The sequence below is a fragment of the Oryza glaberrima genome, chromosome 2 (genome assembly GCF_000147395.1).
Source record: "Oryza glaberrima chromosome 2, OglaRS2, whole genome shotgun sequence".
NCBI classification, from domain to species: Eukaryota; Viridiplantae; Streptophyta; class Magnoliopsida; order Poales; family Poaceae; genus Oryza; species Oryza glaberrima.
Genome location: NC_068327.1, coordinates 646,386 through 672,056, shown reverse-complemented (window position 1 = coordinate 672,056; position 25,671 = coordinate 646,386). Strand labels below are relative to the sequence as shown.

Sequence of the window (25,671 nt, the reverse complement as noted above, 5' to 3'; positions counted from 1 at the left end):
CCTTCGGGAAGCAAGAAAATTTCGGTGGGCACCGAAATTTCGAAATTTCGGACAAATTCTGATATTTCGAACGAAGTTTTTTGAAGAAAAAAAAAATTCTGATTTCGAATGAAATCCGGCTTTTGAAGAAAGCCCAAAAGCAAGAGAGTTCACTACAAAACGAAAGGTAAAACACGAACTCTAACGATGGGGTCGCCAGCTTGACATTTTATTACAGTATAATAACTGAACAAATTCCTGAGCATCCATTTCAGGCCAATCATCATGGGAAGATAGCAGTTTAACTTAGGATAGATAGGCGAAAACCAAATCCATTACAGAAAGTAGCATGTCTTGAACAGAACAACTCTGATAAAGTAGCTCATTAATCGCCCAGTCTCTGCAGCTCGTTTCATTTCTTCAACCCAGGTAGCCTACGTGATTCATTAATTAATTCCTACTTCTTCTTTTTTGAGACTCTACTATTAACCCCAGTTTTTACAAGAGTTCCTGCCTCACCTGCATCAAACACACAACATACACAGAGAGGGTTTAAGTGGCACTTCAAAAACAAATCCTAGGAGTGCACCCTGAAAAACACACTCATGAATCAAGTTTCTAACCTGACAACCTTGTAAACAGTAGACAAAATGAAGGTTATGAACTATCCAATAGATTATTTGCGTATTATGGTGCAACAGTTATAAAACAAACCTGTAGCCTTGATAAGATATTTGGAGATCTCACTGGTGTTGTAGTAGCGCTCGAAGAGGAAATTCTTCCTCTCATCAATCTCAGCCACGCCTTGCAGCGTCTTACTCCTCAGATCAACAGAGATAACCCATCCCTTATCATCCATGCAATTGATCTTGGACAGGAAAGAAATGACATCCCCATCCACACCCAATGTGGGGAAACCTGTGACCAGCCTCCTCAATGTCTCCTCTGGATCATCGCCAATCTTTGGCAGCAGCTCACTGAACCTGACATTGTCGACGGCGATGTCGGTGACATCCACCATGCACTCCATCTGCCAATCCTCCCATGAACCAACTGGTATCGGCATGCTCCATATGTTAGCCTTCCAGTAGTAAGCAACGTCCTCTTCCTCATCAGAGTCAGAGTCATCAGAATGTTGCGGCGGCTGTCGTTGTCGAGGAGGTGGCCGATCACCGGGGCGGGTCTCCATCTCGACGTACTTGATGCAGGTGGGAACAGAGTCCTGCACGACGACGGTGATGTCCCGGTAATGATGCGGCGGCCCTCTGCAGAAGGATTTGCGGTTGCTTCTCGCTGGCTTGGGCAGTGGCAGGTCGCGGAGCACTGGGTGTTGGTCAAGCACGTCGTCACACAGCAGGATCCCTCTCCAGAGATCCACCCAGCCGATGGTGCCGCCGAGCGTGATGACCTTGGTGGTGCAGTGGAAGACCACCTGGCTGGCCGTGTCAGGGATGGGGAGCACCCTGTCCCTCTCGACCGGCTCGCTGATGGACACCGCCGTGGATTTCCAGCGGCCGACGTCGGAGTCGAAGCGCATAACCTTGAACTCCATGGGGCGCCTGATGGTTGGCATGAGGCAGGCGATGACGTAGCGGGCGCCGCCGGAGCAGCGGACGATGGCGACCTCCTCGTTGCGGAAGGGGGAGACGCGCGGGTTCGGCAGCAGCCGGAGGGAGGAGGCGCCCGGGCCTGGGCGGGCCGTGTAGACGAAGTAGTCGTAGGATTTGATGCCGCGGTGGAGCCCATCGTTGGGGTGCGGGACGCGGAGGAGGGCTACATCGGTGTGCGTGCCGAGGACTTGGGGATCGACAGTGAACCGGTAGGCGCCCTCGCCGTCGCCGGGGCGGGGGCAGTGGACGCAGAGGTAGGAGAGGCGCGGCGGGCGGGCGAGGCAGAAGGAGACATGGATGCTTACGCCGGTGGTGGTGGTGGAGAAGGCGGTGGTGGAGTTGGAGACGGCATCGGGGGAGACGTAAGCTCTGTCTTCGAGGTACACCCAGCTTGGGCTCACGCCGCCGGTGGCGTCGTCGTCGGCCGGCAGCGGCGGCGGAAACAGCAAGGGTAGTAGCACACCCTCATCCATGACGTAGGGGACGGGCTCATCACCATCATCCATGGCGAAGGCGGCGAGGGATCCGGTCGAATCGAATCCTAATCAGCGATGAGGAGGAGGAGCTAACCCTAAATCGGAGTTGTGCCCCAAGACGAGGAAGAATGGGGAATTTGAGGTTTCCTTTTTCTTTTTCTCTTTCCCCCCTCATCCACCTCGGGGAAGACGGGAGTTGGATTTTCACCTAATCTGAACCGTTAAGTATTTTTTCTACGCATAGGATTAAGCCACGTCTCTCTTCTTGTTCCTTGATCTGTCTCCACTCTCCAGGGCTCCAGGCCTCTCCTCTTGAAGCCAACTCCCACTCCCACAAGCACATGATCTGAGTGAACCTTTTCCACCTGAACCAAGCACCATATCGATTGAACCACGGGTAAAAATTGCAGTTCCCCCTGCTCCTATATTCCATATATTTAAATCCTAATTTTAGCTATTTTAAATTGTATTCCTATATAGACTCTGTATTTTTAAATCCGAATTTCAGCTATAGGGAAGAAGAAATGCCTTCCACGCGATGTGGCGTTGAACGGACTGGCAAAAAATCATGCATACAAGTATTAGTATTAGTAACGTCAGTAATCTATCTATCTATTATTATATTATTACCACAGCTTGAAAAGAATGCACCATATACGTTGTGGGGGCTAGAAATTCACATATTAATTGAAGAAAAAGAAAAGAAGAGTCCAAATAGAAATACAATCTAAATATTGAAATTTGGAATTAAAAAGAAGAAATATTGAAAGATTAGTCCATATAAGAACCCAATACGTGATTAATTAAAATTCAGAATAAAAATAAAAGAAATTTGAAATTAAAAAAGAAAATAAGAGTTTAAGTAGGAACACAATTTTGAAATAACTAATTCGGAATTTAAAATAAGCAATATTGAGAGAGGAGTTCATATAAGACCAAATACATAATTAATTAAAATTCGGAATACTAAATATATAAATTTCTGAAATTAGGAAAGAAAATAAAAGTTCAAGTAGGAATATAATTTTTTAAATAATTAAAATTCAGCATAAAAAATATTAAAACAACAATTAATCCATCAATAACACAACACGAGATTAATTAGAATTCGAAATAAAAAATAAAATAAATTCAGGAATTAGAAAAATAAAAAAAGAGTTCAACTAAAAATACAATTTATAAATAACTAAAATTCGCAATAAAAATAAAATATTAAAATAATAGACCATCGAGAACATATGACGAGATTAACTAAAATTCAGAATAACAAATAAAATAAAATTTGAAAATAGAAAAATAATTATAAGAGTTCAAGTATAAATACAATTTACAAATAAAAAATATTAAAATGAAAAATATGGATTTTTCGAAAAGAATAGTTCATCTAGAGCACAACAATATCGACAATGAAGAGGGCGAAAAACAATAAGCCTGCAAAGGAGTAAAGTGGTGGTAGTTGGTGGGACATATAAAAACTATAAACATATAAACAAAACTTCAAATAAAATCCCAATGACGATTAAGAGATGGGACAATGAACTAACCATTAAGCAACATGGTCGTGGCAGTTGGCGGAATTCTAGAAAGTAGAAAAATAAACTCCAATAATAATCATGCTCAATTTTTAAATACTCAATGACAATAAAGAGGGGAGGCAGCGGGCGGGTCACGCGCAGAGGAGTACAGTGACAAAACCACTGACGGTTTAGCGGGACTTCCAGAAAGTAAAAAAAAATAAACACAAACAATAATTATATTTGATTTTTAAATTCCCAATGATAATAAATAGAGGAGGCAGCGGAGGGGCCGTAGAGGAGTACAGTGGCGGTGTTTGACGTAACTTTAAAAAAATTATAAAAACAAATTTCAAAGATAATGAACTCAAAAAACTAAAAGATCTAATTTTCAAAGGTTTCATGGAAGATATGAATAAAAAAAGTGATAGATCCACAAGTAAATAAAGACATGAGAAATGAGTAAGGGATAGCGACCGAAATAACTTTTAAAAACTATAAAATTAGAAACGTGCGGATGATAAAGTTCGGTCTTTCAAAATCTTAAGACAACAAGATAGATATTTAACAAATTTTAAGCAAAATCACATGTAAAAAATAAATAATTTTATATGGGTGCTAGCCGCGCAAGGCCACCCAACTAGTTATTAATGAAATACCAATTGCGGTGATTAATCCCTCTCTCCGTTATCCTCTTTAATTACATTGTAATTCTCCATCATCAACCCTAATGTGGAGTGCTCTTTATCAATCGATTGGACCACAAATGTGAGTGGCCGCGGGCTTTTTTTTAAAAATAAAAATAATGGGTAATACCTGAATTCTACATCTAAATAGATATACACAGCCAAGGTAAATCGAGTTATCAAGCATAATGTAACTGCAATATCATCTTTTTCTCCCTCTTTGGTTCTTGCTCACATGTTAGCACTTAGCATCCAATTTCTGAGCGCAGCATGTGAAATTTTATCTGAGTAAATGTTAGATTTGTTGATGTACAATCAATTATTTTACTACTTCATCCCAAGTACTTTCTCGCGGATAGCTACTGCTGGTTGCTTACCTAGCTACCGTACAGTTTCACACTTTTCCTAGCTGAATTTTGTATATGTTTTGATTTTTACTATCAGCTCCACACATCTATAGCTCTCTCTTTTGTGGACTTTTGCTAGCATGTAGATGTTACATTAGCTTTATTCTGTATGTTTCTTTTCCTTTGGATTACATGTGGGCCGTGTTTAGTTTCCCCCCTTTTCTCAACTTTCCATCACATCATATCACATCAAAAATTTCCCTACATACATGAACTTCTAACTTTTTTTCAAACTCCCAACTTTCTTCAAACTTCCAACTTTTTTCAGGAACTAAACACAACCGTGGTATTGTTTGTTCCAGAAAAAAGATGAATAACACCAACCCTCTAAATTGTTTGACAGACTATCAGCTGGTAACATCAATCTCTTACTATCAGATTTTGTTGTGATCATCTCTCAAACTGTGCGTTGAGATTGTTTAGCCAATGGGCTCCTTATGCTATGGATGTTGAGCTAAAATCAGGCAACTATTAAGGTTAAAAAAACCAGGTAACTCTTCTACCACTTCTAAAAGAAATTTTCACTATTACTAACTTGATACTCCTAGAAAAGCATACACCAGCCTTATCAATTAGTATAATTTCCCATGGTGCCCAACAAACAAAATTAGCAAACTTTGAGACATGCACATGCCTATATGAAGTATGAAATAATTATCCCGGTCCATCCCAACTGATTAATTTTGTATTACAATTCACAGGCAATCTATATAGACCACTTTCACATCTATCGTGATACATTCCTCCAGCCTCCTTTGTTTGGCTAGAGACCCCAGAGAATTTTGGCAATTTTGGCCATCTTACCAAAGTATTCTATATTCCATTGATTTAAATTGCTATGGAATTATATCTTTAAATCTTTAAGCATTATTTATGGTCCAATAATTAATATTTTATATGCTAATGTAAAAGATCGATATTTCCATGAGGGGTAGCATGACAAGAAATAGCCAACAATAAGAAAGGGGATTAAAATAAACATTGCAGACCAACCGACAGAGAACAAACCCCCAAACAAGGGCTGTAATCCAGGTTATGCAGATTTCCCTAGCAACCTACCAGTCGTCAACAGTCAACACGCTCCAAAATCACCCCCAATGTGCGCGTCTTCCTTCTCTGTTCACCAGCTCCGATCCATACGCACGCCGGGTACCAACTTTACAGGTTAAGCTCAAAAAGACTGAACAACTCCCAACACATCACACCAAAACTACTCTCCTAGCATAGAACTAACAGTCAGGGGTCCTTACTGGAGATCAGGGGTACCTCACCTGGCCCAACCTCAAAAAAAGAAAAAAGAAAAAAAATATGAAGCATACTACGACAGCAAGCAGGAAAGTCAAAATTCTAACCAAGTTTGGAAGCTAAACACCGACACCACAGACTTCAGCTAACTATGATTACTGAACGAGGCACTCTCAAATCCTTGACGGCACTTTGAATACAAGATATGCAGTGGTGCCTCTCTTCTCCAACAAGCGTAACACCCACCTGCATCAACAGATATAAAAGGATTACTTCTTCCACACCAAGGGCAAGCAGGAATTGGTTGGGGCTGGTGATTTAAGTCTTTGCTGCTAAATACGATCGATGTTCCCCACTCCCATATTGCCAATGATATAACCACTATTTTTTTGTCAATTCTGATCTTGTAATCTTCTTTGTATTTTTTTAAAAATATTATCCCTATTATGATACAACACATAAAGCTTTGGGCTTGCCAACAAAGTTCACGAGTATAAACTAAAAAGCCATAGGAAGGAAATGGATCATCGGTTTTTGAACTCACAGTGTCTACGGAAAGCAAAATTCAAGAGTAGAAGGTTTACGTAGGTTTGGCAATGGCATTCAAACAAATTATTCGCATGTTGGTGCGCTTTATTTTGTTAGGTATCTAAAGGGTGAGCTAGTCATACAAATGTTTGTTTCATAGATAAGATAACATTGTATCAGTGTAGGTTTCACATGTTGGATGTGAATTGGGATTTCATATAGATGAAGCTTTTGTAGTTGCATTGCTGTTTGTTTCTGTTTTTGGGATGACGGTGTTAAGAAACAGGGTTCAATAATATATATGGTTGAAATTATAACTGGAAGCTGGAGCTATTCATATTCACAAGCTGGCATCAGTTGCTAGGATCATAAACCTTAAAAATTTTATCAGAACTGATCCTTGCCACTAATTCTTTTTAATATAAACTACCAAGTAATCCCTCAGATTAACCCCACCCCCCGCCTTTGGCATGGAGGCACAGACCATGTCACATCGTAGAATTTTTTTTTCAAAAATGAAAAACAACAACTAATTTAATGAAGGCTTTTCAGCACGGATAGATTCAGCAAACTAGAACATGTAAAGTAAACAATTCCTATCCACATACACATTTGTGCTAATAGTACAGAGTAGTACAATAAGAGATAAGCATAAACCACATCTGTAATCGCATTTGTAATACACATCTAGACACATAACACAATTTATTATTCAGGAGTGAAAAGTTTTAACTAAGTACAGGCATAAGGTAGTCCAAAAGATTCAGGCTGATTTCACTCCCTAACTTCTGATTATCCCTAGTGGCTATATGTGTAGGAGTCTCGCCTGCTGTTTTTTGTAAAAAAAAAAAAAAGGTATAACCACTGTTTTTTCAACTGGGATAAACATATGGTACTCTCCAACTGTTTCACTTAAAGAATCAAGGCAATTGTAGTCGGCAACTATTAACCATATATAGGACCCAGAGGAAAACTTTTTTATGTCGAGTCTGCTCGGTTATATGATATATCACGGATTTCCAAAGCCTAATATTAGTAGGTTATAGATCCAAATTAGCGTGTTGTCTCTTCTCCACAAGAACAACAAGAAGAAGAAGAACAGTATTATAACAACAACAACTAAAAAGGAGAGTGATCAAGCGCAAGACAAACCAGTGACAAGCTTGATGAGAAAGTGGGGGATCAGAGAAGAGTAGAAAGCGGTGATCAAAAGACAGCAACAGGCACAAGGCAAGGTACTTTGAAGCGTATAGCAAGGGGAGAGGGCAAACAAAGGAGTAAGAGGAATGCTGACTTGATGGAGGTTGAGGTAGAGACAGGGTTGTTAAAGAAAGCAAGAGATGATGGGGAGGATGAAAAAGGAAGAAAACACCACTTTAGAAATTGTGAAGTCTGGGCTGCAGTGACAGGCCAGCAAGCCAAAACGAGGATTAACAGCTTGGAACTGCTGGGAATTGGGGAATGTCCTGGCAGTTCGAGGGCTTCTGGACCTCCAGAAGCAAGAGGACCTCAACATTTTATATTACCAGATACTAAACTAAAATAGATGAGAAGATGACGAGTTGGTTCAAGTACTTGCTGGGAATGTCAAATATGGTGGTTAGAGATAGTGAAGGTAGAAGTGGTGGGCTTGCTCTATTGTGGAAGCAACATGTAGACATTGAGTTCACAATTATTCCAGATATCATATTAATGTGGTGATGGTGGAGCAGGATGGTTCACATGCTTTTATGGGAACCAGAGACAGATAAGAGAGAGTAAGACTTGGAAGCTCTTGAAAATCAACATCAGCAACTTCCATGGCTTTGTGCCAAACACTTTAACAAGGTTCATGATCTTGGTTATTTAGGAGACAAGTACAGACCTGGAGGAAACAACAGCCATGAGGCCAACAAATATGTAAAAGACAGACTTGATAGGGCTGTTGGGTCCCAAAATTGGTGACAAGGTTCCCGTCATATAAGGTGATACTACGAGATCCAAGATACTCAGTTCATAAACCTGTGACCATACTATTTGGAGTTACAAGATTTCTGTGATGTCAGGGGGGCAACAGTGGCTTCAGGTTTGAAGCAAAGTGGTTGCAGGAATAATGCTGTGAAGAAATTGTTAATAGTGCGCGCATGATTTGTTGCTTCCTTTCAGGTTGAAAATGGTCTGTCACAGAGGCTAAGAAGAAAGTTCATCAACGGAGTATTACACCCCATGGGCCAACACCTGATGGGAGGTTCTCTGTTTCTTCAGCATATGAGCTGTTCTTCATGGCCAGGGAGCTCTGTGTCTCCAGCGAGCTGATCTGGACCACCAAGGCGCCTTCCAAAGTAAGATTTTTCTTGTGGCTGGCTGCAAAGGGTCGCTGTTCAACAGCCGACAATCTTGAAAAGAAGGGATGGCCGCACGAGGAACATTGCGTGCTATGCCAGCGTGAAGATGAAAGCTGCTCACATCTGTTGCTCACTTGTGATTACACCTAGAGAGTCTGGCTACTGATGAAAAACTGGATTGGAATCAGCTTCCCCATGTCTGGACGTGAAGAAGAAAACCTAACAGATTGGTGGACGAACGCAAGGAGGTTTTTTCGGACCAGCTACAGGGACATCTTTGACAGTGTTGTCGCCCTAATCTGCTGGTCTCTGTGGAAAGAGCGTAATGCTAGGATCTTCGAGCAGAAAGTGCGCACCCCTGAGCAACTAGTGGAGGATATCAAGGAGGAAATCCTAGTGTGGAAGACCGCAGGAGTTATCCAACCATGTAATAACGATCATCTCTGATTAGAGTTTGCCTTAGGGCATTGTATTTTTTTTTCCTCTCCAGCTTACGGGATGAGGGCCTAGCCCTTCTCCATCTCGACAGTGTACTGTCGTTGTAAGCTTCTTTGTAATGTTTTCTAAAATCCTCTTCCTTAATAAAATTGGTCGACCGAATCTTTCGGCCGACCCGGCAAAAAAAAAAAAACCTATGGGCCCTGGGACAGTAAATAGTGTGAATAGTGTGTAATATATAAGTAGTGGACTCACAGGATATTGTTATTAGTGCTAGCCACTATTCACGAAATGCAGCGGATTTTCATATATAGCGCAGGTCAAGGTATTGTCGGTGACAGTAATCATTATGCAACTACTTTGTTATAGTAGTAATAAGAAAGTTGACCCGCAGATGCAGAATATGGATACTATGAAATTTACTAGAAGATCAAATGGCAGGAAAATAAGTAAAACTTTATATACCTATTAGGAAGAATTAGAAAACGCATTCCACGGGTCAGAAAACCTGCAATATGGAAAATAATCATTTCAACAAATATATTTCAAGAGAAAACAAATAAACATACAAGAGAAGAAAAGGTACATGTCTTTTAGCAAGTCACTCTTCACCAAAGCCTTGATAAGGTCTACAACGGCAGCCGAAAGATACTTGGCAATTATCAAGTCAGTTTCAACCAAACTCTTGAGTTTTTGCTCCATGTTATCATCCTTAAAGACAAAGTTTTGAACACTTGTCAGGAAACTGAACTTGCACATATATGAAATTAAAGAGAAAATTAAGATTTCATATGCCCGTACCTTCATGTAATCCGCCCCATGCTCAGTAACATGGCGGATAAACACCAGCAAATCTAAAAGATCGCCACTGTATGATCTTTTCTTCTTCTGATCTTGACTGTTAGATGCCTTATCTGCGTCACCTTCCACAATGCCATACTCAGATACTTTTATAAACATTTGGTGCTTGCGTACTTTGTGAAGCCACTTATCTTCTGGAAACATGGTTCCAAGAAGGGATATCAAATCCTTCTTTGCAGTTTTCCCAAGTAGCTGGTACGCTCGGAACAAATCCATAAACAGGTGCCTCCTTGACATCGCAGACCTGAGTGCAAGATGTGAACTCAGATACTTATGGAACTTACTGGTTTTCTCTGAGTTGTACTGCCCGAGCTCTTGTGCGCTCTCTTTTAGATCAGAAAAAAGCTTAATGAAGTAGCCAGGGACCTGCCCTTGAGCTGTGCGAAAGTGTTTCTCTAGTATCTCTGTCAACTGTTTCAGATCCTCAGCCATTGCTTTACAACTTGCATGGGAAGAAGCCACCTTCGTGATTCCAAATGTTGATTCATTTCTGACTAGTAGATCATCAATAGAAAAATCACCACACCAACTGCGTCCATCTTTATGCTGATTGATGATATAGACGAGGAACCCTAGGAACACTCTCCTTCCCAGATTGGTACTATCAGCGACTAAGCTACCATTGGGATCATAGATGCGTGCAGTCTCCACAAGTTTGTTCCGTGCTTGTCCCAGGAAATATCGGAGTGAAACAATGCTGCATTAAAATGACAGTCTTTACTCAAAAGACAAGGCGCATAAGACTTCCTTTTTCTCTTTTCTATCTCATGTAGAGAGCAAACCTTCCAGCTGGGGGCAGGCCATCAATATGAATCTTTGGGGGGTCATTTGAGATTTCTCTCCATTGATCATCAAGTTCATATTCGGTGATGAATCTTCCTATAGCACTTCGCAAGAAGCCCACGACCCTGTTCAGAATGAACGCACAGTTACAACATTTGCAAAAGATAAAGATCTGTCTATACAACATACGCCATAAATTTGAGGTATAAACTTAACTACACAATCCAAAATAATCTGATAAATTCCAACCACAGTATTTGACAGCAGACATGTTACTGAGATTAGTAAGAACATTTTGACCACAATAGGATTTCCTAAGAAGCATAGGAAATTATCCATACACTTTCAGTTGACATTAAAAGAAAGTTACACTCTCTAGTCATTCATATATTCTCCTGTCTTCAGTCTGCTCTCTATTAACTACTTATGCTTCTGACTGTCCAGTGAGACAAGTCCACATGCATGCTCTCTCTCTCTCTCTATATATATATATCTATCTATCTATCTAGCAAATTGTGTCACCATAAATTAACAAATTCGAAAGATAATGGCAGGAATTTGTAAAGCGATTCATCAATATTTTCAGCTGATATAACATTTGGAAAAAGGCAATGTAAATAAGTAGCAAGTCGCACCTCACATATGAGTTGGATATTTTTGTACCCAGGTTTGCATATTGTCCTTGGAAGTGCCCATAGTAGACACAAAAAGTTTTGCTGTTCTGATAGACCATAGACTTTAGTTCCCCAGCATAGAAAGGCCCTTCTCTGTGCTCTACTGTGAAGCTGCATGAGACTATAATGTCAAAAAACAAATTTATACATCCTTCAAAAGAATTATAATACGACTAGAAAAAATGCCCGTGCAGACCCCACATGATCATGAAAAACTATCACGAAGATCATGAAGTTGAAAAATATCATCGTATGTCATTAACATGTGGGTCCAGACCCCACATGATCATTCTCGTATACGATAGTATTTCACAACTCACTTATATTTATGATGGCATTTTATGAATTTTCTATTGTATGAAATCATTGGGATTTAATTTAGACATATTTGCATTATTGCAGGGAGCAATCCTGACATGTACTCATAAACATGTCCATATTTGCATCAGAGAGCTTAATTGGATGTGCATGTGTAGGATGCTCTCCTACGGTAGTTTCCCTAAAAGAAAAGGATTTACATGCATATTCATATGGAGCCATGGAGACGAGCAGACTACATAAATAGCCAATTAGCAGAAGAGCATTGAGGCGACGATACACCCAGCATACATCTTCTTTTCTCAATGGAAGGCCCAAAAAATATCTCAAACCAGTCTTTAAAAAAGAGAGCCCGATTCAGTTCTCTGCTTTAAGCCCATCCCAAAACTCCTATTATGATTACTGGATTTTACGTAGGATCTTCACTTATGTGCACACATGTTTATCATTCGTAGTAATTATCTATACTTTATTAGCATCAAATTACAAGGCTTAGTAAACAGAAGAAAAAAACAAACCATAAAGATTACAAGGCCCATTTACCCAATCCCATTGATGGGTTGTGCTTGACGATTCGTTTCTAATTATGGGAAAGCATGCTTTGGTTAAATTATACTACCTCTATATTTTAATATATAACGCCGTTGATTTTTTTCTAACGTTTAACCATTCGTCTTATTAAAAAAAGTTATGTAATTGTCATTTATTTTATTGTGACTTGATTCATTATCAAATATTTTTTAAGCATGACATGAATATTTTCATATTTGCACAAAAATTTTAAATAAAATGAATGGTCAAACATTGGTAAAAAAAAGTCAACACCGTTATCCATTAAAATACGGAGTAATATTTAATTTTAGAGTCTCATTATGTGTTTCGCATTTGGACCTTCAATCCCTAGGTACGATATTAGTTATAACCTCAGTATATTCTAAAGCTGAACATGCACACAAGTTATATCATTACCCAACAATTATTACTGATTTTAAAGCACATACAAACATACAATATTATTTACAAATTAGTGTATAATCTAGATTTTAACATGCAAACGTATCAAAGTCATCATCACCACATCATTTTCACATATTTCAACATATATCGATATACCATTTCTATAATATTTAACATATATTTATCTATATATTTTCATCTAGTTTTTTTTTTAATGTCATGGAACCATAAACGAGTGGATAAAAAAAGACTCGAATATTAGGGAAGGATCTAATATCAAATAATTAGAAAGGGTGAGGCTTTGAACCCAGATCATATAGCCCACCACCTTATGGAGTTAGCCGAAAGACCCCTGGGTATTTCTCGATAGACGAGTGGATGGCTACATTTTTTTTCTCAACGTAGAATTTTTTCTAATTTCATAGAACGCCGAACAAACAATTAAAGGCTATGTAGACTCTTCTATCAAAACCCCACCATCGTGATGCAGTTATAGAACGTTCGTAACCATGCATGCAAGTGTACGTAGCATCAAATTAAGCCGTGCTAATGCAAGTGGTTTCCCTTTTTAAAACAGAGATACTACACGACCAGGATCAACATCAACTAACCGTGCTAATTAATGCAAGTAGGGGTATAATTTTTGCATGCGTACAAAAGCACAAAAGCACGTACGGTTTCCCTTTTCAAACACAAAGCAGGAATTAATTAATTATTTGTGGGTAGGGATGGAAAAAAAGTTTGGGCTCGTGAACTCAACTCGGGCTTGGCTCGAGCTCGCTTAGCTCAGCTCGGCTTAAATGCCAAACGAGCCAAGCCCAAGCCTCCTTTTCAGCTCGTTCCTGAAACGAGCCGAGCCCGAGCTAGCTCGCGAGCCGCTTGATTTGGCTCGTGAGCCTAGGCCATCACGTATTTATATGGATGATTTTATTTTCTAGTGGAGTTATTATTTGTCAATATGTAATTTATTATCTATATTCTAATGAATTGAATATATAAAGTTATTTTAATTTTACATGTTGATAATTTGTTATCGTTTTCCTTAATGATTATAAATTATATAGCTTCAACAGAAGGCTCGCAAGCCAACTCGAGCTAGGAAACGAGTCGAGCCGAGCTCATGTTTTAGCTCGTTTCCCTAACCGAGCCGAGCCAAGCTAAGCCTACCTTGTTGCGAGCCACCGAGCCGAGCCTGGCTTGGCTCGGCTCGTTTCCAGCCCTATTTGTGGGGCACCACTTAAGTCCTAGCTGCATGCATGCTTAACGACTAACGTGGTATGATCAGCTAGCAATAATTAATACTCCTAGAACAGTAAGCTTTTGCTACATGTACGGAAAAGGATATACTATAGTATTAGAGCAAGTTTAATAGTATAGCAAATTGCTACCTTCAAATTATTTATAGTCAACTTAATAGCTAATTTATACAATAGTTATCTATAAACATATACTACATAATTAATATTTAGTCCCACCTGTCATACACTACACATGTATTTTAAAGTCCGTACTGTAGCTGGCTACAAATCTGTAGCCCGCCGCTATTCTCTCACATCTTCTATCTTCTCGAAATGTGTCTATAGCTAACTTATAGCCTGCTATTGTACCTGTTCTATTGTACCTGTTCTTAGGGCATGTGCAATGGTAGTCTCTTAACGTTACTAATTAAAAATGTTTGCTAAATGAAAGAGAGAGAGAGAGAGAAACAAGGAGAGGCAAGCATTATTTTTACTATGGTTAACAACTTTTTAGCGACGACTTTGAACATCTATAAAATGAAAACTTTACTGCATAAAGATGTGAACAAGGAAATAATAGTAATAAAAAATAATTTTGTAGATTAATGGTTTAGAGTGTTTGCTGTCTTCACCGTTGTAAGGACATGGTATCTAAGTAAACATATATTACTAAACCCTTAAATACTACCTCCGTCCTAAAATGTAGGTATTTTTAGCTAGTGTCCAGATTCATAGCTAAAAATGCTTATATTTTAGGACGGAGATAGTATTTAAGCGTTTATATATATATGGGCTCTGATTTGAACATGCCTAACAACGGCTTTTAGCCTTCATAAAATGAAAACATAGTTGTATGAGCGTGAAAAAAAAAGAGGAAACAATGGAAATAAAAGAATCTTATTTTTAATTAATGGTTATATTAGAGCTTTTATCATCTCACTGTTGTAAAGACATGGTTTCTAAATAATCTTATATTGTCTAAGCGACCATACTCGTCTTTACCATTGAACGTGCCTTTACTCTCTCTCCCGCAATGTATTCTTAACTAAAGCAAGTTTAATATATATAAGAGAGCTAGCGGTTGTCTCCAAAGTTGTTCACATCAAAGGTAGGAATTGCTAATATATACAATAACTAGCTATTGGATTACTATACAAAAAATTCCAAAAAATCTACCATCCAACTTTTAAATATAATCAAATTTAGGCCCCCACCACTTTAGGGCTTATTCGATTTTGAGGAATTTGAATCCATAGGAATAGAAAAGGTGCAAGAATAGGAATGTTTGCACACATCAATCCATAGGAATTTTTCCAACATGTTTGAGTGGATGGAAAAATTCCTATGTTTTCTCTATACAACTTGTAGGAAAGGAAACTTTCCTTTGATTTTCCTATACCTCAATCCAACAAATGGAATGACGCTCATAAAAATTAATCTTATGAATCCAAATGCTTTGTTTTTCTCTAAAACGGACAAGCCCTTAATCTGCCTTTTCTCTCACCCACCAAACTAATTTTTCTTCCAACCTATGGAAGGCCATGCAGTCCCACAAATAATGCATGGTATCGGCAGCACCAGCCGCATGCAGGCGCTAAGTACTTTCTCTTTATCTTGTGCTATCGCCTGGCGACTGCATGATTAGGAGTAGATCAAACGGTCGGAAACTAATTGATCCTCTCTAAAACGTTATCATGACAGACACCACTGTGATTTAGTAAAGTGCAGTTTTTAGTTAAGCCCTTAACTAGTTTGTGAATGCAGTCAAAATATCTAATAAACACTTTTTTTGAAATAATTACTCTCCTGATGGAGTAATAATTACTCTCTGTTTTTATTTTTGACGCGTTTAACTTTTGGACTGTTTTATTAAAATTATGTAATTATTATTTATCTTATTGTTATTTGTTTAATGCCTAAAGAACTTTTAGCAGAATTACATTTTCGAATATTTGCATAATATTTTGATAAGACGAATGATCAAATTATATCCATCAGTAAACGGCATCAAACGTTAAAAATTGAATGGATCATAAGTGGCGCTTCTAGAAATAAAACAGTACTAGCAGAATGACGTTTTTTACAATAACCCTGGGTGACGTACCGTCAAGACCCAGCTAATGCAAGTTAAACCAAATCGGTTGCGGCTTTATGATAAACAAGTAACAAACTCTAAATAATCCCTCTGTTTTAGTTTATAAGACGTTTTGACTTTAGTCAAAGTCAAACTACTCTAAGTTTGACTAAGTTTATAAACAAATATAGTAATTTTATAATATCAAATTAGTTTCATTAAATTAATAATTGAATATATTTTCATAATATATTTGTCTTGTGTTGAAAATATTATTATTTTTTCTACAAACTTAGTCAAACTTGAAGTAGTTTGCCTTTGACCAAAATCAAAACGTCTTATTAACCTGAAACCAGGAGAGTAGTAAGTCTTATAACCTGAAACATACGAAGTATGCCCTATCGGCTACAATACTACTCTCTCCGTTTCAGACTATAACACGTTTTGACTTTGGTCAAAGTCAAACTATTTTAAGTTTGACTAAATTTATATGCAAATAGGAATAAGTTCACTTGAGGTCCCTTAACTTGTTAAGGAATCCGATTTTCGTCCTTCAACCAAAAAACCAGATACAACGGGTCCCTCAACTATTAAAATCGGTGCAAAGCAGGTCCCTCAGCGGTTTTGATGGTGGTTTTAACTGATGTGGCGCCTACGTGGCCGGTTCGATTTGGTCCTCGTTCTATGTGGCGGTGACGTGGCACTAGAAGCAAAATGTAAAAATATAAAAAATATAAAAAATATGGAGCCCACATGTCAGCTAGATAAATAGGAAAAACAATGGACCATCCTCTCTATCCACGGACGACGGGAGAGGGGCGATCGGCCGGCACCTCCTTCTTTCTCTCCCTCCAGGCCATCCTTCCTCCCCGGCGGCGCGCGCTCGCCGCCGGGGAGGAAGGATGGCTGGGAGGGAGAGAGAAGGAGGTGCCGGCCGGTCGGCCCTCTCCCGTCGTCCGTGGATAGGGAGGATGGGGTGGGTCCCACTGTTTTTCCTTTTTGTCTAACTGACACATGGGCCCCACATTTTTATTTTTATTTTTATTTTTGCTTCTAGTGCCACATCACCGCCACGTAGGACAAAGACCAAGTCAAACCGGCCACATAGGCGCCACATCAGCCAAAACCACCATCAAAACCGCTGAGAGACCTGCTTTGTATCGGTTTTAATAATTGAGGGACCCGTTGTATCTGGTTTTATGGTTGAAGGACGAAAATCATATTCCTTGACAAGTTAAGGGATCTCAAGTGAACTTATTCCTATGCAAATATAGTAATATTTATAGTCGAAATTAGTTTCATTAAAATAATAATTGAATATATTTTAATAATAAATTTGTCTTGAGTTGAGTACAAATTTGGTCAAACTTGAAACAGTTTGACTTTGACCAAAGTCAAAACATTTTATAACTTGAAATAGAGGGAATATCTCTTTTGTTTTTATCAATCGCTTCTATACAGTATTATAGAAATAAGATAATTCAGTATTTAGAGCAAGAATAGATACTGTACTCCAATACAGACTTATATAAACAACTTAATCGATATAAATACATCAAATAACAGTCGTTCGATCAGGGCGGAATAAGGCGGCGATCCGATCGGAGATCAGCTACGAGGGGGCTTGATTGGTTTGAATTTCGTCGTTCGATCCGAACTCCGGCCTATCTCACTCGCTAATTGCCATGATGTCGCGTGAAGCCATGATGCTATTTCCACGGATCGCGGGGCCTCCTCGCCGACGCCGGCCCGCGGGCGCCTCCCTCCCTACAGCAGCCGGAGCTCCGCCGCCGTGTTCCTCGCCGGCCGACGGATGGTCCTCCAGCCAGGGTTTTCCCTTCGGAGAAGCAAGAAAATTTCGGTGGGCACCGAAATTCCGAAATTTCAGACAAATTCTGATATTTCGAACGAAATTTTTTGAAGAAATTTTTTTTCTGATTTCGAACGAAATCCGGCTTTTGAAGAAAGCCGGAAAGCAAGAGAGTTCATTACAAAACGAAAGGTAAAACACGAACTCTAACGATGGGGTCGCCAGCTTGACATTTTATTATAGTATAATAACTGAACAAAATTCCTGAGCATACATTTCCGGCCAATCATCAGGGGAAGATACAGTTTAACTCAGGATAGATAGGCGAAAACCAAATCCATTACAGAAAGTAGCATGTCTTGAACAGAACAACTCTGATAAAGTAGCTCATTAATCGCCCAGTCTCTGCAGCTCGTTTCATTTCTTCAACCCAGATAGCCTACGTGATTCATTAATTAATTCCTACTTCTTCTTTCTTGAGACTCTATTAACCCCAGTTTTTACAAGAGTTCCTGCCTCACCTGCATCAAACACACAACATACAGAGAGAGGGTTTAAGTGGCACTTCAAAAACAAATCCTAGGAGTGCACCCTGAAAATTAAACACACTCATATGAATCAAGTTTCTAACCTGACAACTTGTAAACAGTAGTCAAAGTGAAGGTTATGAACTATCCATTAGATTATCAGAGTATTAGGGTGCAACAGTTATAAAGCAAACCTGTAGCCTTGATAAGATATTTGGAGATCTCACTGGTGTTGTAGTAGCGCTTGAAGAGGAAATTCTTCCTCTCATCAAGCTCAGCCACGCCTTGCAGCGTCTTACTCCTCAGATCAACAGAGATAACCCATCCCTTATCATCCAAGCGATTGATCTTGGACAGGAAAGAAATGACATCCCCATCCATACCCAAGGTGGGGAAACCTGTGACCAGCCTCCTCAATGTCTCCTCTGGATCATTGCCAATCTTTGGCAGCAGCTCACTGAACCTGACATTGTCGACGACGGCGATGTCGGTGACATCCACCGTGCACTCCATCTGCCAATCCTCCCATGAACCAACTGGTATCGGCATGCTCCATATGTTAGCCTTCCAGTAGTAAGCAACGTCCTCTTCCTCCTCATCAGAGTCAGAGTCATCAGAAGAATGTTGCGGCGGCTGTCGTTGTCGAGGAGGTGGTCGATCACCGGGGCGGGTCTGCATCTCGACGTACTTGATGCAGGTGGGAGCAGAATCGTGCACGACGACGGTGATGTCCCGGTAATAATGCGGTGGCCCTCTGCAGAAGGATTTGCGGTTGCTTCTCGCCGGCTTGGGCAGTGGCAGGTCGCGGAGCACGGGGCGTTCGTCGAGCACGTCGTCGCACAGCAGGATCCCCCTCCAGAGATCCACCCAGCCGACGGCGGCGCCGTCGCCGGCGAGCGTGATGACCTTGGTGGTGCAGTGGAAGACCACCTGGCTGGCCGTGTCAGGGATGGGGAGCACCCTGTCCCTCTCGACCGGCTCGCTGATGGACACCGCCGTGGATTTCCAGCGGCCGACGTCGGAGTCGAAGCGCCGGATCTTGAACTCCATGGGGCGCCTGATGGTTGGCATGAGGCAGGCGATGACGTAGCGGGCGCCGCCGGAGCAGCGGACGATGGCGACCTCCTCGTTGCGGAAGGGGGAGACGCGCGGGTTCGGCAGCAGCCGGAGCGAGGTGACGCCGCCGGCCGTGTAGACGAAGTAGTCGTAGGATTTGATGCCGCGGTGGAGCCCGTCGTTGGGGTTAGGGACGCGGAGGAGGGCTACGTCGGCGTGCGTGCCAATGACTCGGGGATCGACAGTGAACCGGTAGGCGGCCTCGCCGTCGCCGGCGCCGGCGCCGGGGCGGGGGCAGTGGACGCAGAGGTAGGAGAGGCGCGGGGGGCGGGCGAGGCAGAAGGAGACGTGGATGCGTACGCCGGTGGTGGTGGTGGAGATGGCGGTGGTGGCGTTGGAGACGGGATCGGGGGAGACGTAGGCTCTGACGTCGAGGTACACCCAGCTCGGGCTCACGCCGCCGGTGGCGTCGTCGTCGGCCGGCAGCGGCGGCGGAAACAGCAAGGGTAGTAGCACACCCTCATCCATGACATAGGGGACGGGCTCATCACCATCATCCATGGCGAATCAAGGCGGCGATCCGATCGGAGATCGGCGACGAGGGGGCTTGTTTGGATTGGATTGCGTCGTTCGATCGATCCGAATTTTTTGGAATCCCCGCCTATGTCGCTCGCTAATTGCGATGATGATGTCGCGCGAAGCCATGACGATGCTATTTCCGCGGATCGCGCGGGCGCCTCGCCGACGCCGGCGGATGGCACCTCCCCTCCAGCAGCCCGAGCTCCGCCGCCGTTACTCGCCGGCCGGCGGATGGTCCTTCTCCAGCCGCCGGAGCTCCAACACGAGTACTGCGTATGATGATGTGTTCCTTCCATGGATTGCTCTCCCTCTCTAGCTTTTTCGGTTTTCAATATGAAAGTCTATTGAATGGGTCAATTTTCCTTACAATCATCACATTGCAGGTTTTGAAATATGAAAACACTGCAAAATTAGTTTGTTTCTGGCGTACAGCTACAACTTACTGATACCTCCATCCTAAAATAAGTACCGTTTTACATTGTTTATATCCAACGTTTGACCGTTAGTCTTATTTAAATTTTATTTATTTATTATTATTATATGATAAAATATAAATAGTACTTTATGTATGACTAATTTTTTATTCATAAATTATTTAAATAAGACGAATGGTTAAACATTGAACACGAATACCCATGACTTTTAGAACGAAGGTAGTAGAACACAAATCAACCCATCAATTTTATGATTGGCCTGTCAAAATGGTGCACAGAAACTACATGCCCGTCACAACAGTCGAAATCAAGCCCCGAGGGACAGAGAGATAGACTAGAGTGTAATTACGCTGGCGGATCTGCTATAAAATTTCTGTAAGTACTCTTTTCGTATATTTTTGATAGGCATATTTTTAAATCTGAAAAATTTATTTTTGATAGTCATATTTCAATCCAACCACCTATTCTCTTAATGACTTTCTCGGATTTAATGCGTGACTCTCTATTTTTCAACATAAGATTGGCTACATGGGCATCGAGAAATGTAAATATTAATGAATCGCTTGTTTACGAGGAATAACTAGTAGAATTATACCAAGATGAAATATGACTATCAAAAGTAAATAGATTGAGTATTTTTTTACCCCTTTTATATTTGTGATCATCGGATTGCCTCAAGATTTGTTTATAAAGAGAAAAAATATTATAAAGAAATTTTCACACATGTCACGCGTAAGATCCTGGCGCTAACAAACCAAACCATAGTTGAATACAAGTTTTATATAAGTTATATCATAGTTACAGTGCAGTTACAAAGTATAACATCCCGATTTTCGCCTCCATTTAAAACCTATTTTAAATACAAAATTTATTTTCAAAATTTGGTACTTATTTGAATTTTGGTTTGTACCGTTAGAGATTTCTACTCCATCATCCAAAGTTCACAAATATAATCCTAGGATTATTAGAGTCCAATGTCCCATTTATAGTACAGTCCATTTACAATTTTCGAAATTCAAATTTCAATCCAATTCAAATCCCCTTCAAATTCCAAATCCCAAATTCCCAGGAAAATAAAACGTGATCCTATTCGTTTGGGCTGAAATTTTTCTCCTTTCCCCTCTCTCCGTCAGCCCAGCAACCAGGCCGGCCCATCTCCCTCCCCCAATCCCCGATGGCCCAACCAGCCCAGCTGCCATCTTCTCCTCTAGGCAGCCACTTGTGCGCGCCACCTGCTCGACGAAATGTCGAGCCACCCCGCACCGCTCGCACAACGCCGTGCGCCGCCCCGAGTCGTGCACGCGCCGCTCCGCGACGAATCCCGGACGCGCTGCCTCCTTTTTCGCCGGCAAAACCCGCCGGCCATGTGGGCCCCCGCCGACGACTTTCTCCGCCTCCCTGTACCCGTACCCGGCACAGCGCCGTGCTGTGGCCTCCCGCGGTCCCACGCCGACGCCGTCCAGCCCGTCTCTCCGCTCGACACATCAGTACATCACCCCTGCCTTGCCCTCTTTTTGCCGACGTCCGCGACTCGCCAACACCCGCTACCCTCGGTGCACCGCCTCGCCTACTCGTGCTCCATCGCCTGCGGTCGAGAGTCCACGCCGAAAGCCACACTGCCACCGTCCTCGCTCCCCTGTGCCACCATCACCATGCCCCTTACCTTTGCCTCTGCGCCATCGCTTCTCGGGTGCTCTCGCCGCCAGCACCTCCCCTGCCGCCAACCCGGGGCGCCGCCGCGTGAGCGCCGCATCCACGACCGCCTGCTGCCGGTCTCCCGCCAGTCCGCCGTTTACGCCATCCCTTCCCCCTGCCGTCTCCACCTCCGCCTGGCCGGAATAAAATCAAATATTTATTGATATTTCATAGTGGTTAAAGTTGTTTTCTAAAGAATGTGTCATTGTCCAAAACGACAAGTATTATCGACCTAGAGAAATACTTATAGTGTAAACATACGTGCACACACTTTTATTTGATTTTGCTATATATTTATTGTAACTTACATTATACTAACTCCGCACACATACACACACACCCACGTACGTACGTACGTATGTATGCCTGCATGTATGTATGTATACTGACTCCACAGTGTCCACACATATAACTTGCATATAACTTTTACATACATATATATATATACACACACTGACTCCACACATACACACAGTTCTACCCTTTATTCTCTCTAATAGATTACACACTTAACATATTTAATTATGAGTCAAGTAAGTCCCGGGCCCAAACAAGAAGAATACGGCATCTGATCGATCAGAGCAATCGTCGTCTCTTATATGTAACCATCACTTTACCTTTAGGACCTGGAATGAATTTCTCCCATTCTTCCTCTGGGAAAGGGGAGATCAATTCGAGGTCAAAGTTCCTGAGCAAATGGCTCCATATCACCTTAATTTGCATGTAAGCGAAATCCTCTCCCAAACAAACGTGCCTCCCGGCACTAAACGGTGTGTAGGAGAACTTGCCACCAACTTTGTCCTCCTCTCTACCAGGACCAAATCTACTTGGGTCATATACATTAGGGTCCTTATAGATGTAGGGCAGTCTGTTGCCGACAGTCGTACAGGTGGCCAATGTATGTCCCTTGGGGATTTGATACCTGTGGCCTTGTCTTGTTTGTACGCTGAAGCTCTTGCTTGCGTGGCGTATCAGCAGGTTTGCTGGAGGGTGCAACCGTAGGGCCTCTTTGATGCAGTGAGTCAGTGTGGTCATCTGTAGCAAGATGCCCCAGTTTATGCGATCCCCATGTTGCTGGATGATTCTTTTCTGCTCTTGGATGGCGGCTGCCAAGTAGCTTCGGTGGCCATGGCTGAGCAGGCAAGCTCCTGTCCATGTGCTGGTGCTGGAGCTCGTGTGCTGCGCAGCAAACATCATGCAAATGAGTAGCCCGGCGATCTCATTCTCGGTCATGCAGCGGCCGTTGATGTATTTGGAGTCTAGGAATTTCTGTAGCACATCATCCTCAGCTACGCCTGAATTCCTGCGTGATCTCACTGCCTCGTGGATCATCTCCCCGAGCATAGTACGGGCTTTGTCGCGCCGACGGTGCTGTGGGGTAGGGAGATATGGGAAGAAGAGGCTGATCAAGTGGAAACCGTTGTCGAAGAGCTCACGGAGGAGTGTGGATACTTGTTCCAACTTACTCTCCCCGAACTGTTTTCCAAGCAAGCATCGGTTTGCAATCAGCAGGATCAGGTTCCCCATCTCATACTTTATGTCCACTACGCCATCTTCCCCCCACTGTGCAAAGTAGCCCTACAAATTGCAGTGGCCAATCAATCTAGCTAGGATCAAAATTGAGACATATATAGTACGCATGGGACTAGCTCTGGCATCTATACTAAGTCATAACGCAAAATAAAACATATGAAAAGTCTCTCTCTCTCTCTCTCTATATATATATATATATTACTAACCAGCAAATTGCAAAATCGCATATAAATTTATAGGAAAAATCAAACCAAAAGTCAAAAGTATGCATGATACCACATAATCAAAGAGGCAGATCTCCTGCCCTGAATTATTCAGTGAGATCATCAAATGGTAAAAGTTCACGCTAGCAAATTAACCTGCTAACAAAGAATGTTGTTCAATCAGTAATATAATTAATGTTCATCATCATCTCCTGTTGGACATCACTACACCAGGCATGCCTGCTAGCTTGCTTGCTTATCACATATAGCCAAGGGCGAAGATAGCATCAAAATAAGGGGTGTACACTACCATTGAAAATTTATAAAATTTTAATGCAATACTATACATTTTAGTGTTTTCAAGTGAGAAATTATGAATTTAGGGGGGTTCATGTGCACCCTCTAGTTTCAACATGGCTTCGCAACTGCATCTAGCTAGCGCATATATACATGAAGTAGTTCTTCTGGAAGCCGGATCCGTCACACTGGCAAACATTTTGATATATGATTTCTATATAAGAATAACATGTACACCAATTGAGTGGAAATACTCAATCCCTTTCTAAATATTTGATGCCGTTAACCTTTTTAAATATGTTTGACCATTCGTCTTATTCAAAAAATTTAAGTAATTATTAATTCTTTTCCTATCATTTGATTCATTGTTAAATATACTTATATGTATATGTATAGTTTTACATATTCCACAAAAATTTTTGAATAAGACGAACGGTCAAACATGTGGTAAAAAGTTAACGGTGCCAAATATTTAGAAACAGAGGGAGTAATAAGTTAACATGCATGCATGGAAGAAACTAAAAGACCAACCAGCTGGAGGATAACATATAGTGTCTGCATATTGCTCAGCTCCACCTCATGAACCATAGAATCAACGTGGCCTCTCAAGTTGATTGGCTTGATCGAGTCGGTACAGAAGCTTATCTGCCTGCTCCTGGTAGCCAAGTCCACGTCGTACAGAACCCCACGGCCGAAAACGGGAACAGTAACTTTGTAGATATTGGACTGCCGGATCTCCGATTCTGAGGCTTGGAAGAAATGAGCCGTCACCTCTGGACCCACCAGAAGGGTCACCTTCTTCAGGCCGAAAACGCTTACCGTGAACACGCTGCCCAGTCTCGAGTGTAGGTCATGGATCACAGCCGGTAGACCCTTGGCTATAAGTGTAGGCAGATATGCAGTCAGTACTGAAACTACGCTCATCACTGGTGGAAGAAGTAGTTCTTCTTCCTTTTCGTACAGGTACAGGGTTCTTGGTCTTTGTTGGATCATTTTGGTGGCCACAAACAAAACTGCCATGCTCAGACATGTTGAGTTGTGATCCAAATTCATTTGCACTTAATAAAGGCCAGCTTCTACCCTAGCGGAGCGAAGGCTGAAGCTGGCCCATTGGGCTGTGCGCCTGGGGACGCCCGGGGGTGCGGGGGCGGAGCCCCCGCTGTACGAATCATTATCCCTTTTAGGGTTCCACTATATATATACCTCTTGTAAGCCGCCGTGCGGTGATGTAACCTCACCTCAGATATAGTGAAGATATTTTGCTGGCTGGCGCCCGTGGTTTTTTCTCTCCTATTTTGGGAGGGTTTTCCACGTTAAATCTCGTGTCTTTTGTGATTGATCTATTGTTTTTTATTGTTTGTTCGCCTATCGTTTCCTAACAAGACATGCTGCCACGAGACTAGTGATGGTCAGATCCATAGGTAA

At 41.7% G+C, this 25,671-nt stretch overlaps 4 protein-coding genes across 4 annotated transcripts; all 4 read right to left on the bottom strand.

Annotated features, from left to right (window-relative positions):
• Positions 1 to 187: 187 nt before the first annotated feature.
• On the bottom strand, positions 188 to 2,217 carry LOC127764766 (uncharacterized). Its single transcript, XM_052289680.1, has 2 exons — positions 694 to 2,217; positions 188 to 498 (listed from the first exon to the last, which is right to left on the bottom strand). Exons 1-2 carry the CDS (start codon positions 2,093 to 2,095, stop codon positions 437 to 439), a joined length of 1,464 nt encoding a protein of 487 aa, XP_052145640.1. The 5' UTR covers positions 2,096 to 2,217; the 3' UTR covers positions 188 to 436.
• Positions 2,218 to 5,583: 3,366 nt separating this feature from the next.
• On the bottom strand, positions 5,584 to 11,774 carry LOC127761439 (uncharacterized). The gene is made up of 7 exons (XM_052285731.1): positions 11,722 to 11,774; positions 11,487 to 11,636; positions 10,851 to 10,976; positions 10,009 to 10,765; positions 9,794 to 9,918; positions 9,673 to 9,715; positions 5,584 to 6,163 (listed from the first exon to the last, which is right to left on the bottom strand). The coding sequence occupies exons 1-6, from the start codon at positions 11,772 to 11,774 to the stop codon at positions 9,676 to 9,678; spliced, it is 1,251 nt and encodes a 416-aa protein (XP_052141691.1). The 3' UTR covers positions 5,584 to 6,163; positions 9,673 to 9,675.
• Positions 11,775 to 18,142: 6,368 nt separating this feature from the next.
• On the bottom strand, positions 18,143 to 20,371 carry LOC127764156 (uncharacterized). The gene is made up of 2 exons (XM_052288990.1): positions 18,644 to 20,371; positions 18,143 to 18,443 (listed from the first exon to the last, which is right to left on the bottom strand). Exons 1-2 carry the CDS (start codon positions 20,064 to 20,066, stop codon positions 18,385 to 18,387), a joined length of 1,482 nt encoding a protein of 493 aa, XP_052144950.1. The 5' UTR covers positions 20,067 to 20,371; the 3' UTR covers positions 18,143 to 18,384.
• Positions 20,372 to 22,789: 2,418 nt separating this feature from the next.
• On the bottom strand, positions 22,790 to 25,266 carry LOC127761435 (obtusifoliol 14-alpha demethylase-like). Its single transcript, XM_052285727.1, has 2 exons — positions 24,793 to 25,266; positions 22,790 to 23,791 (listed from the first exon to the last, which is right to left on the bottom strand). Exons 1-2 carry the CDS (start codon positions 25,264 to 25,266, stop codon positions 22,790 to 22,792), a joined length of 1,476 nt encoding a protein of 491 aa, XP_052141687.1.
• Positions 25,267 to 25,671: the final 405 nt, after the last annotated feature.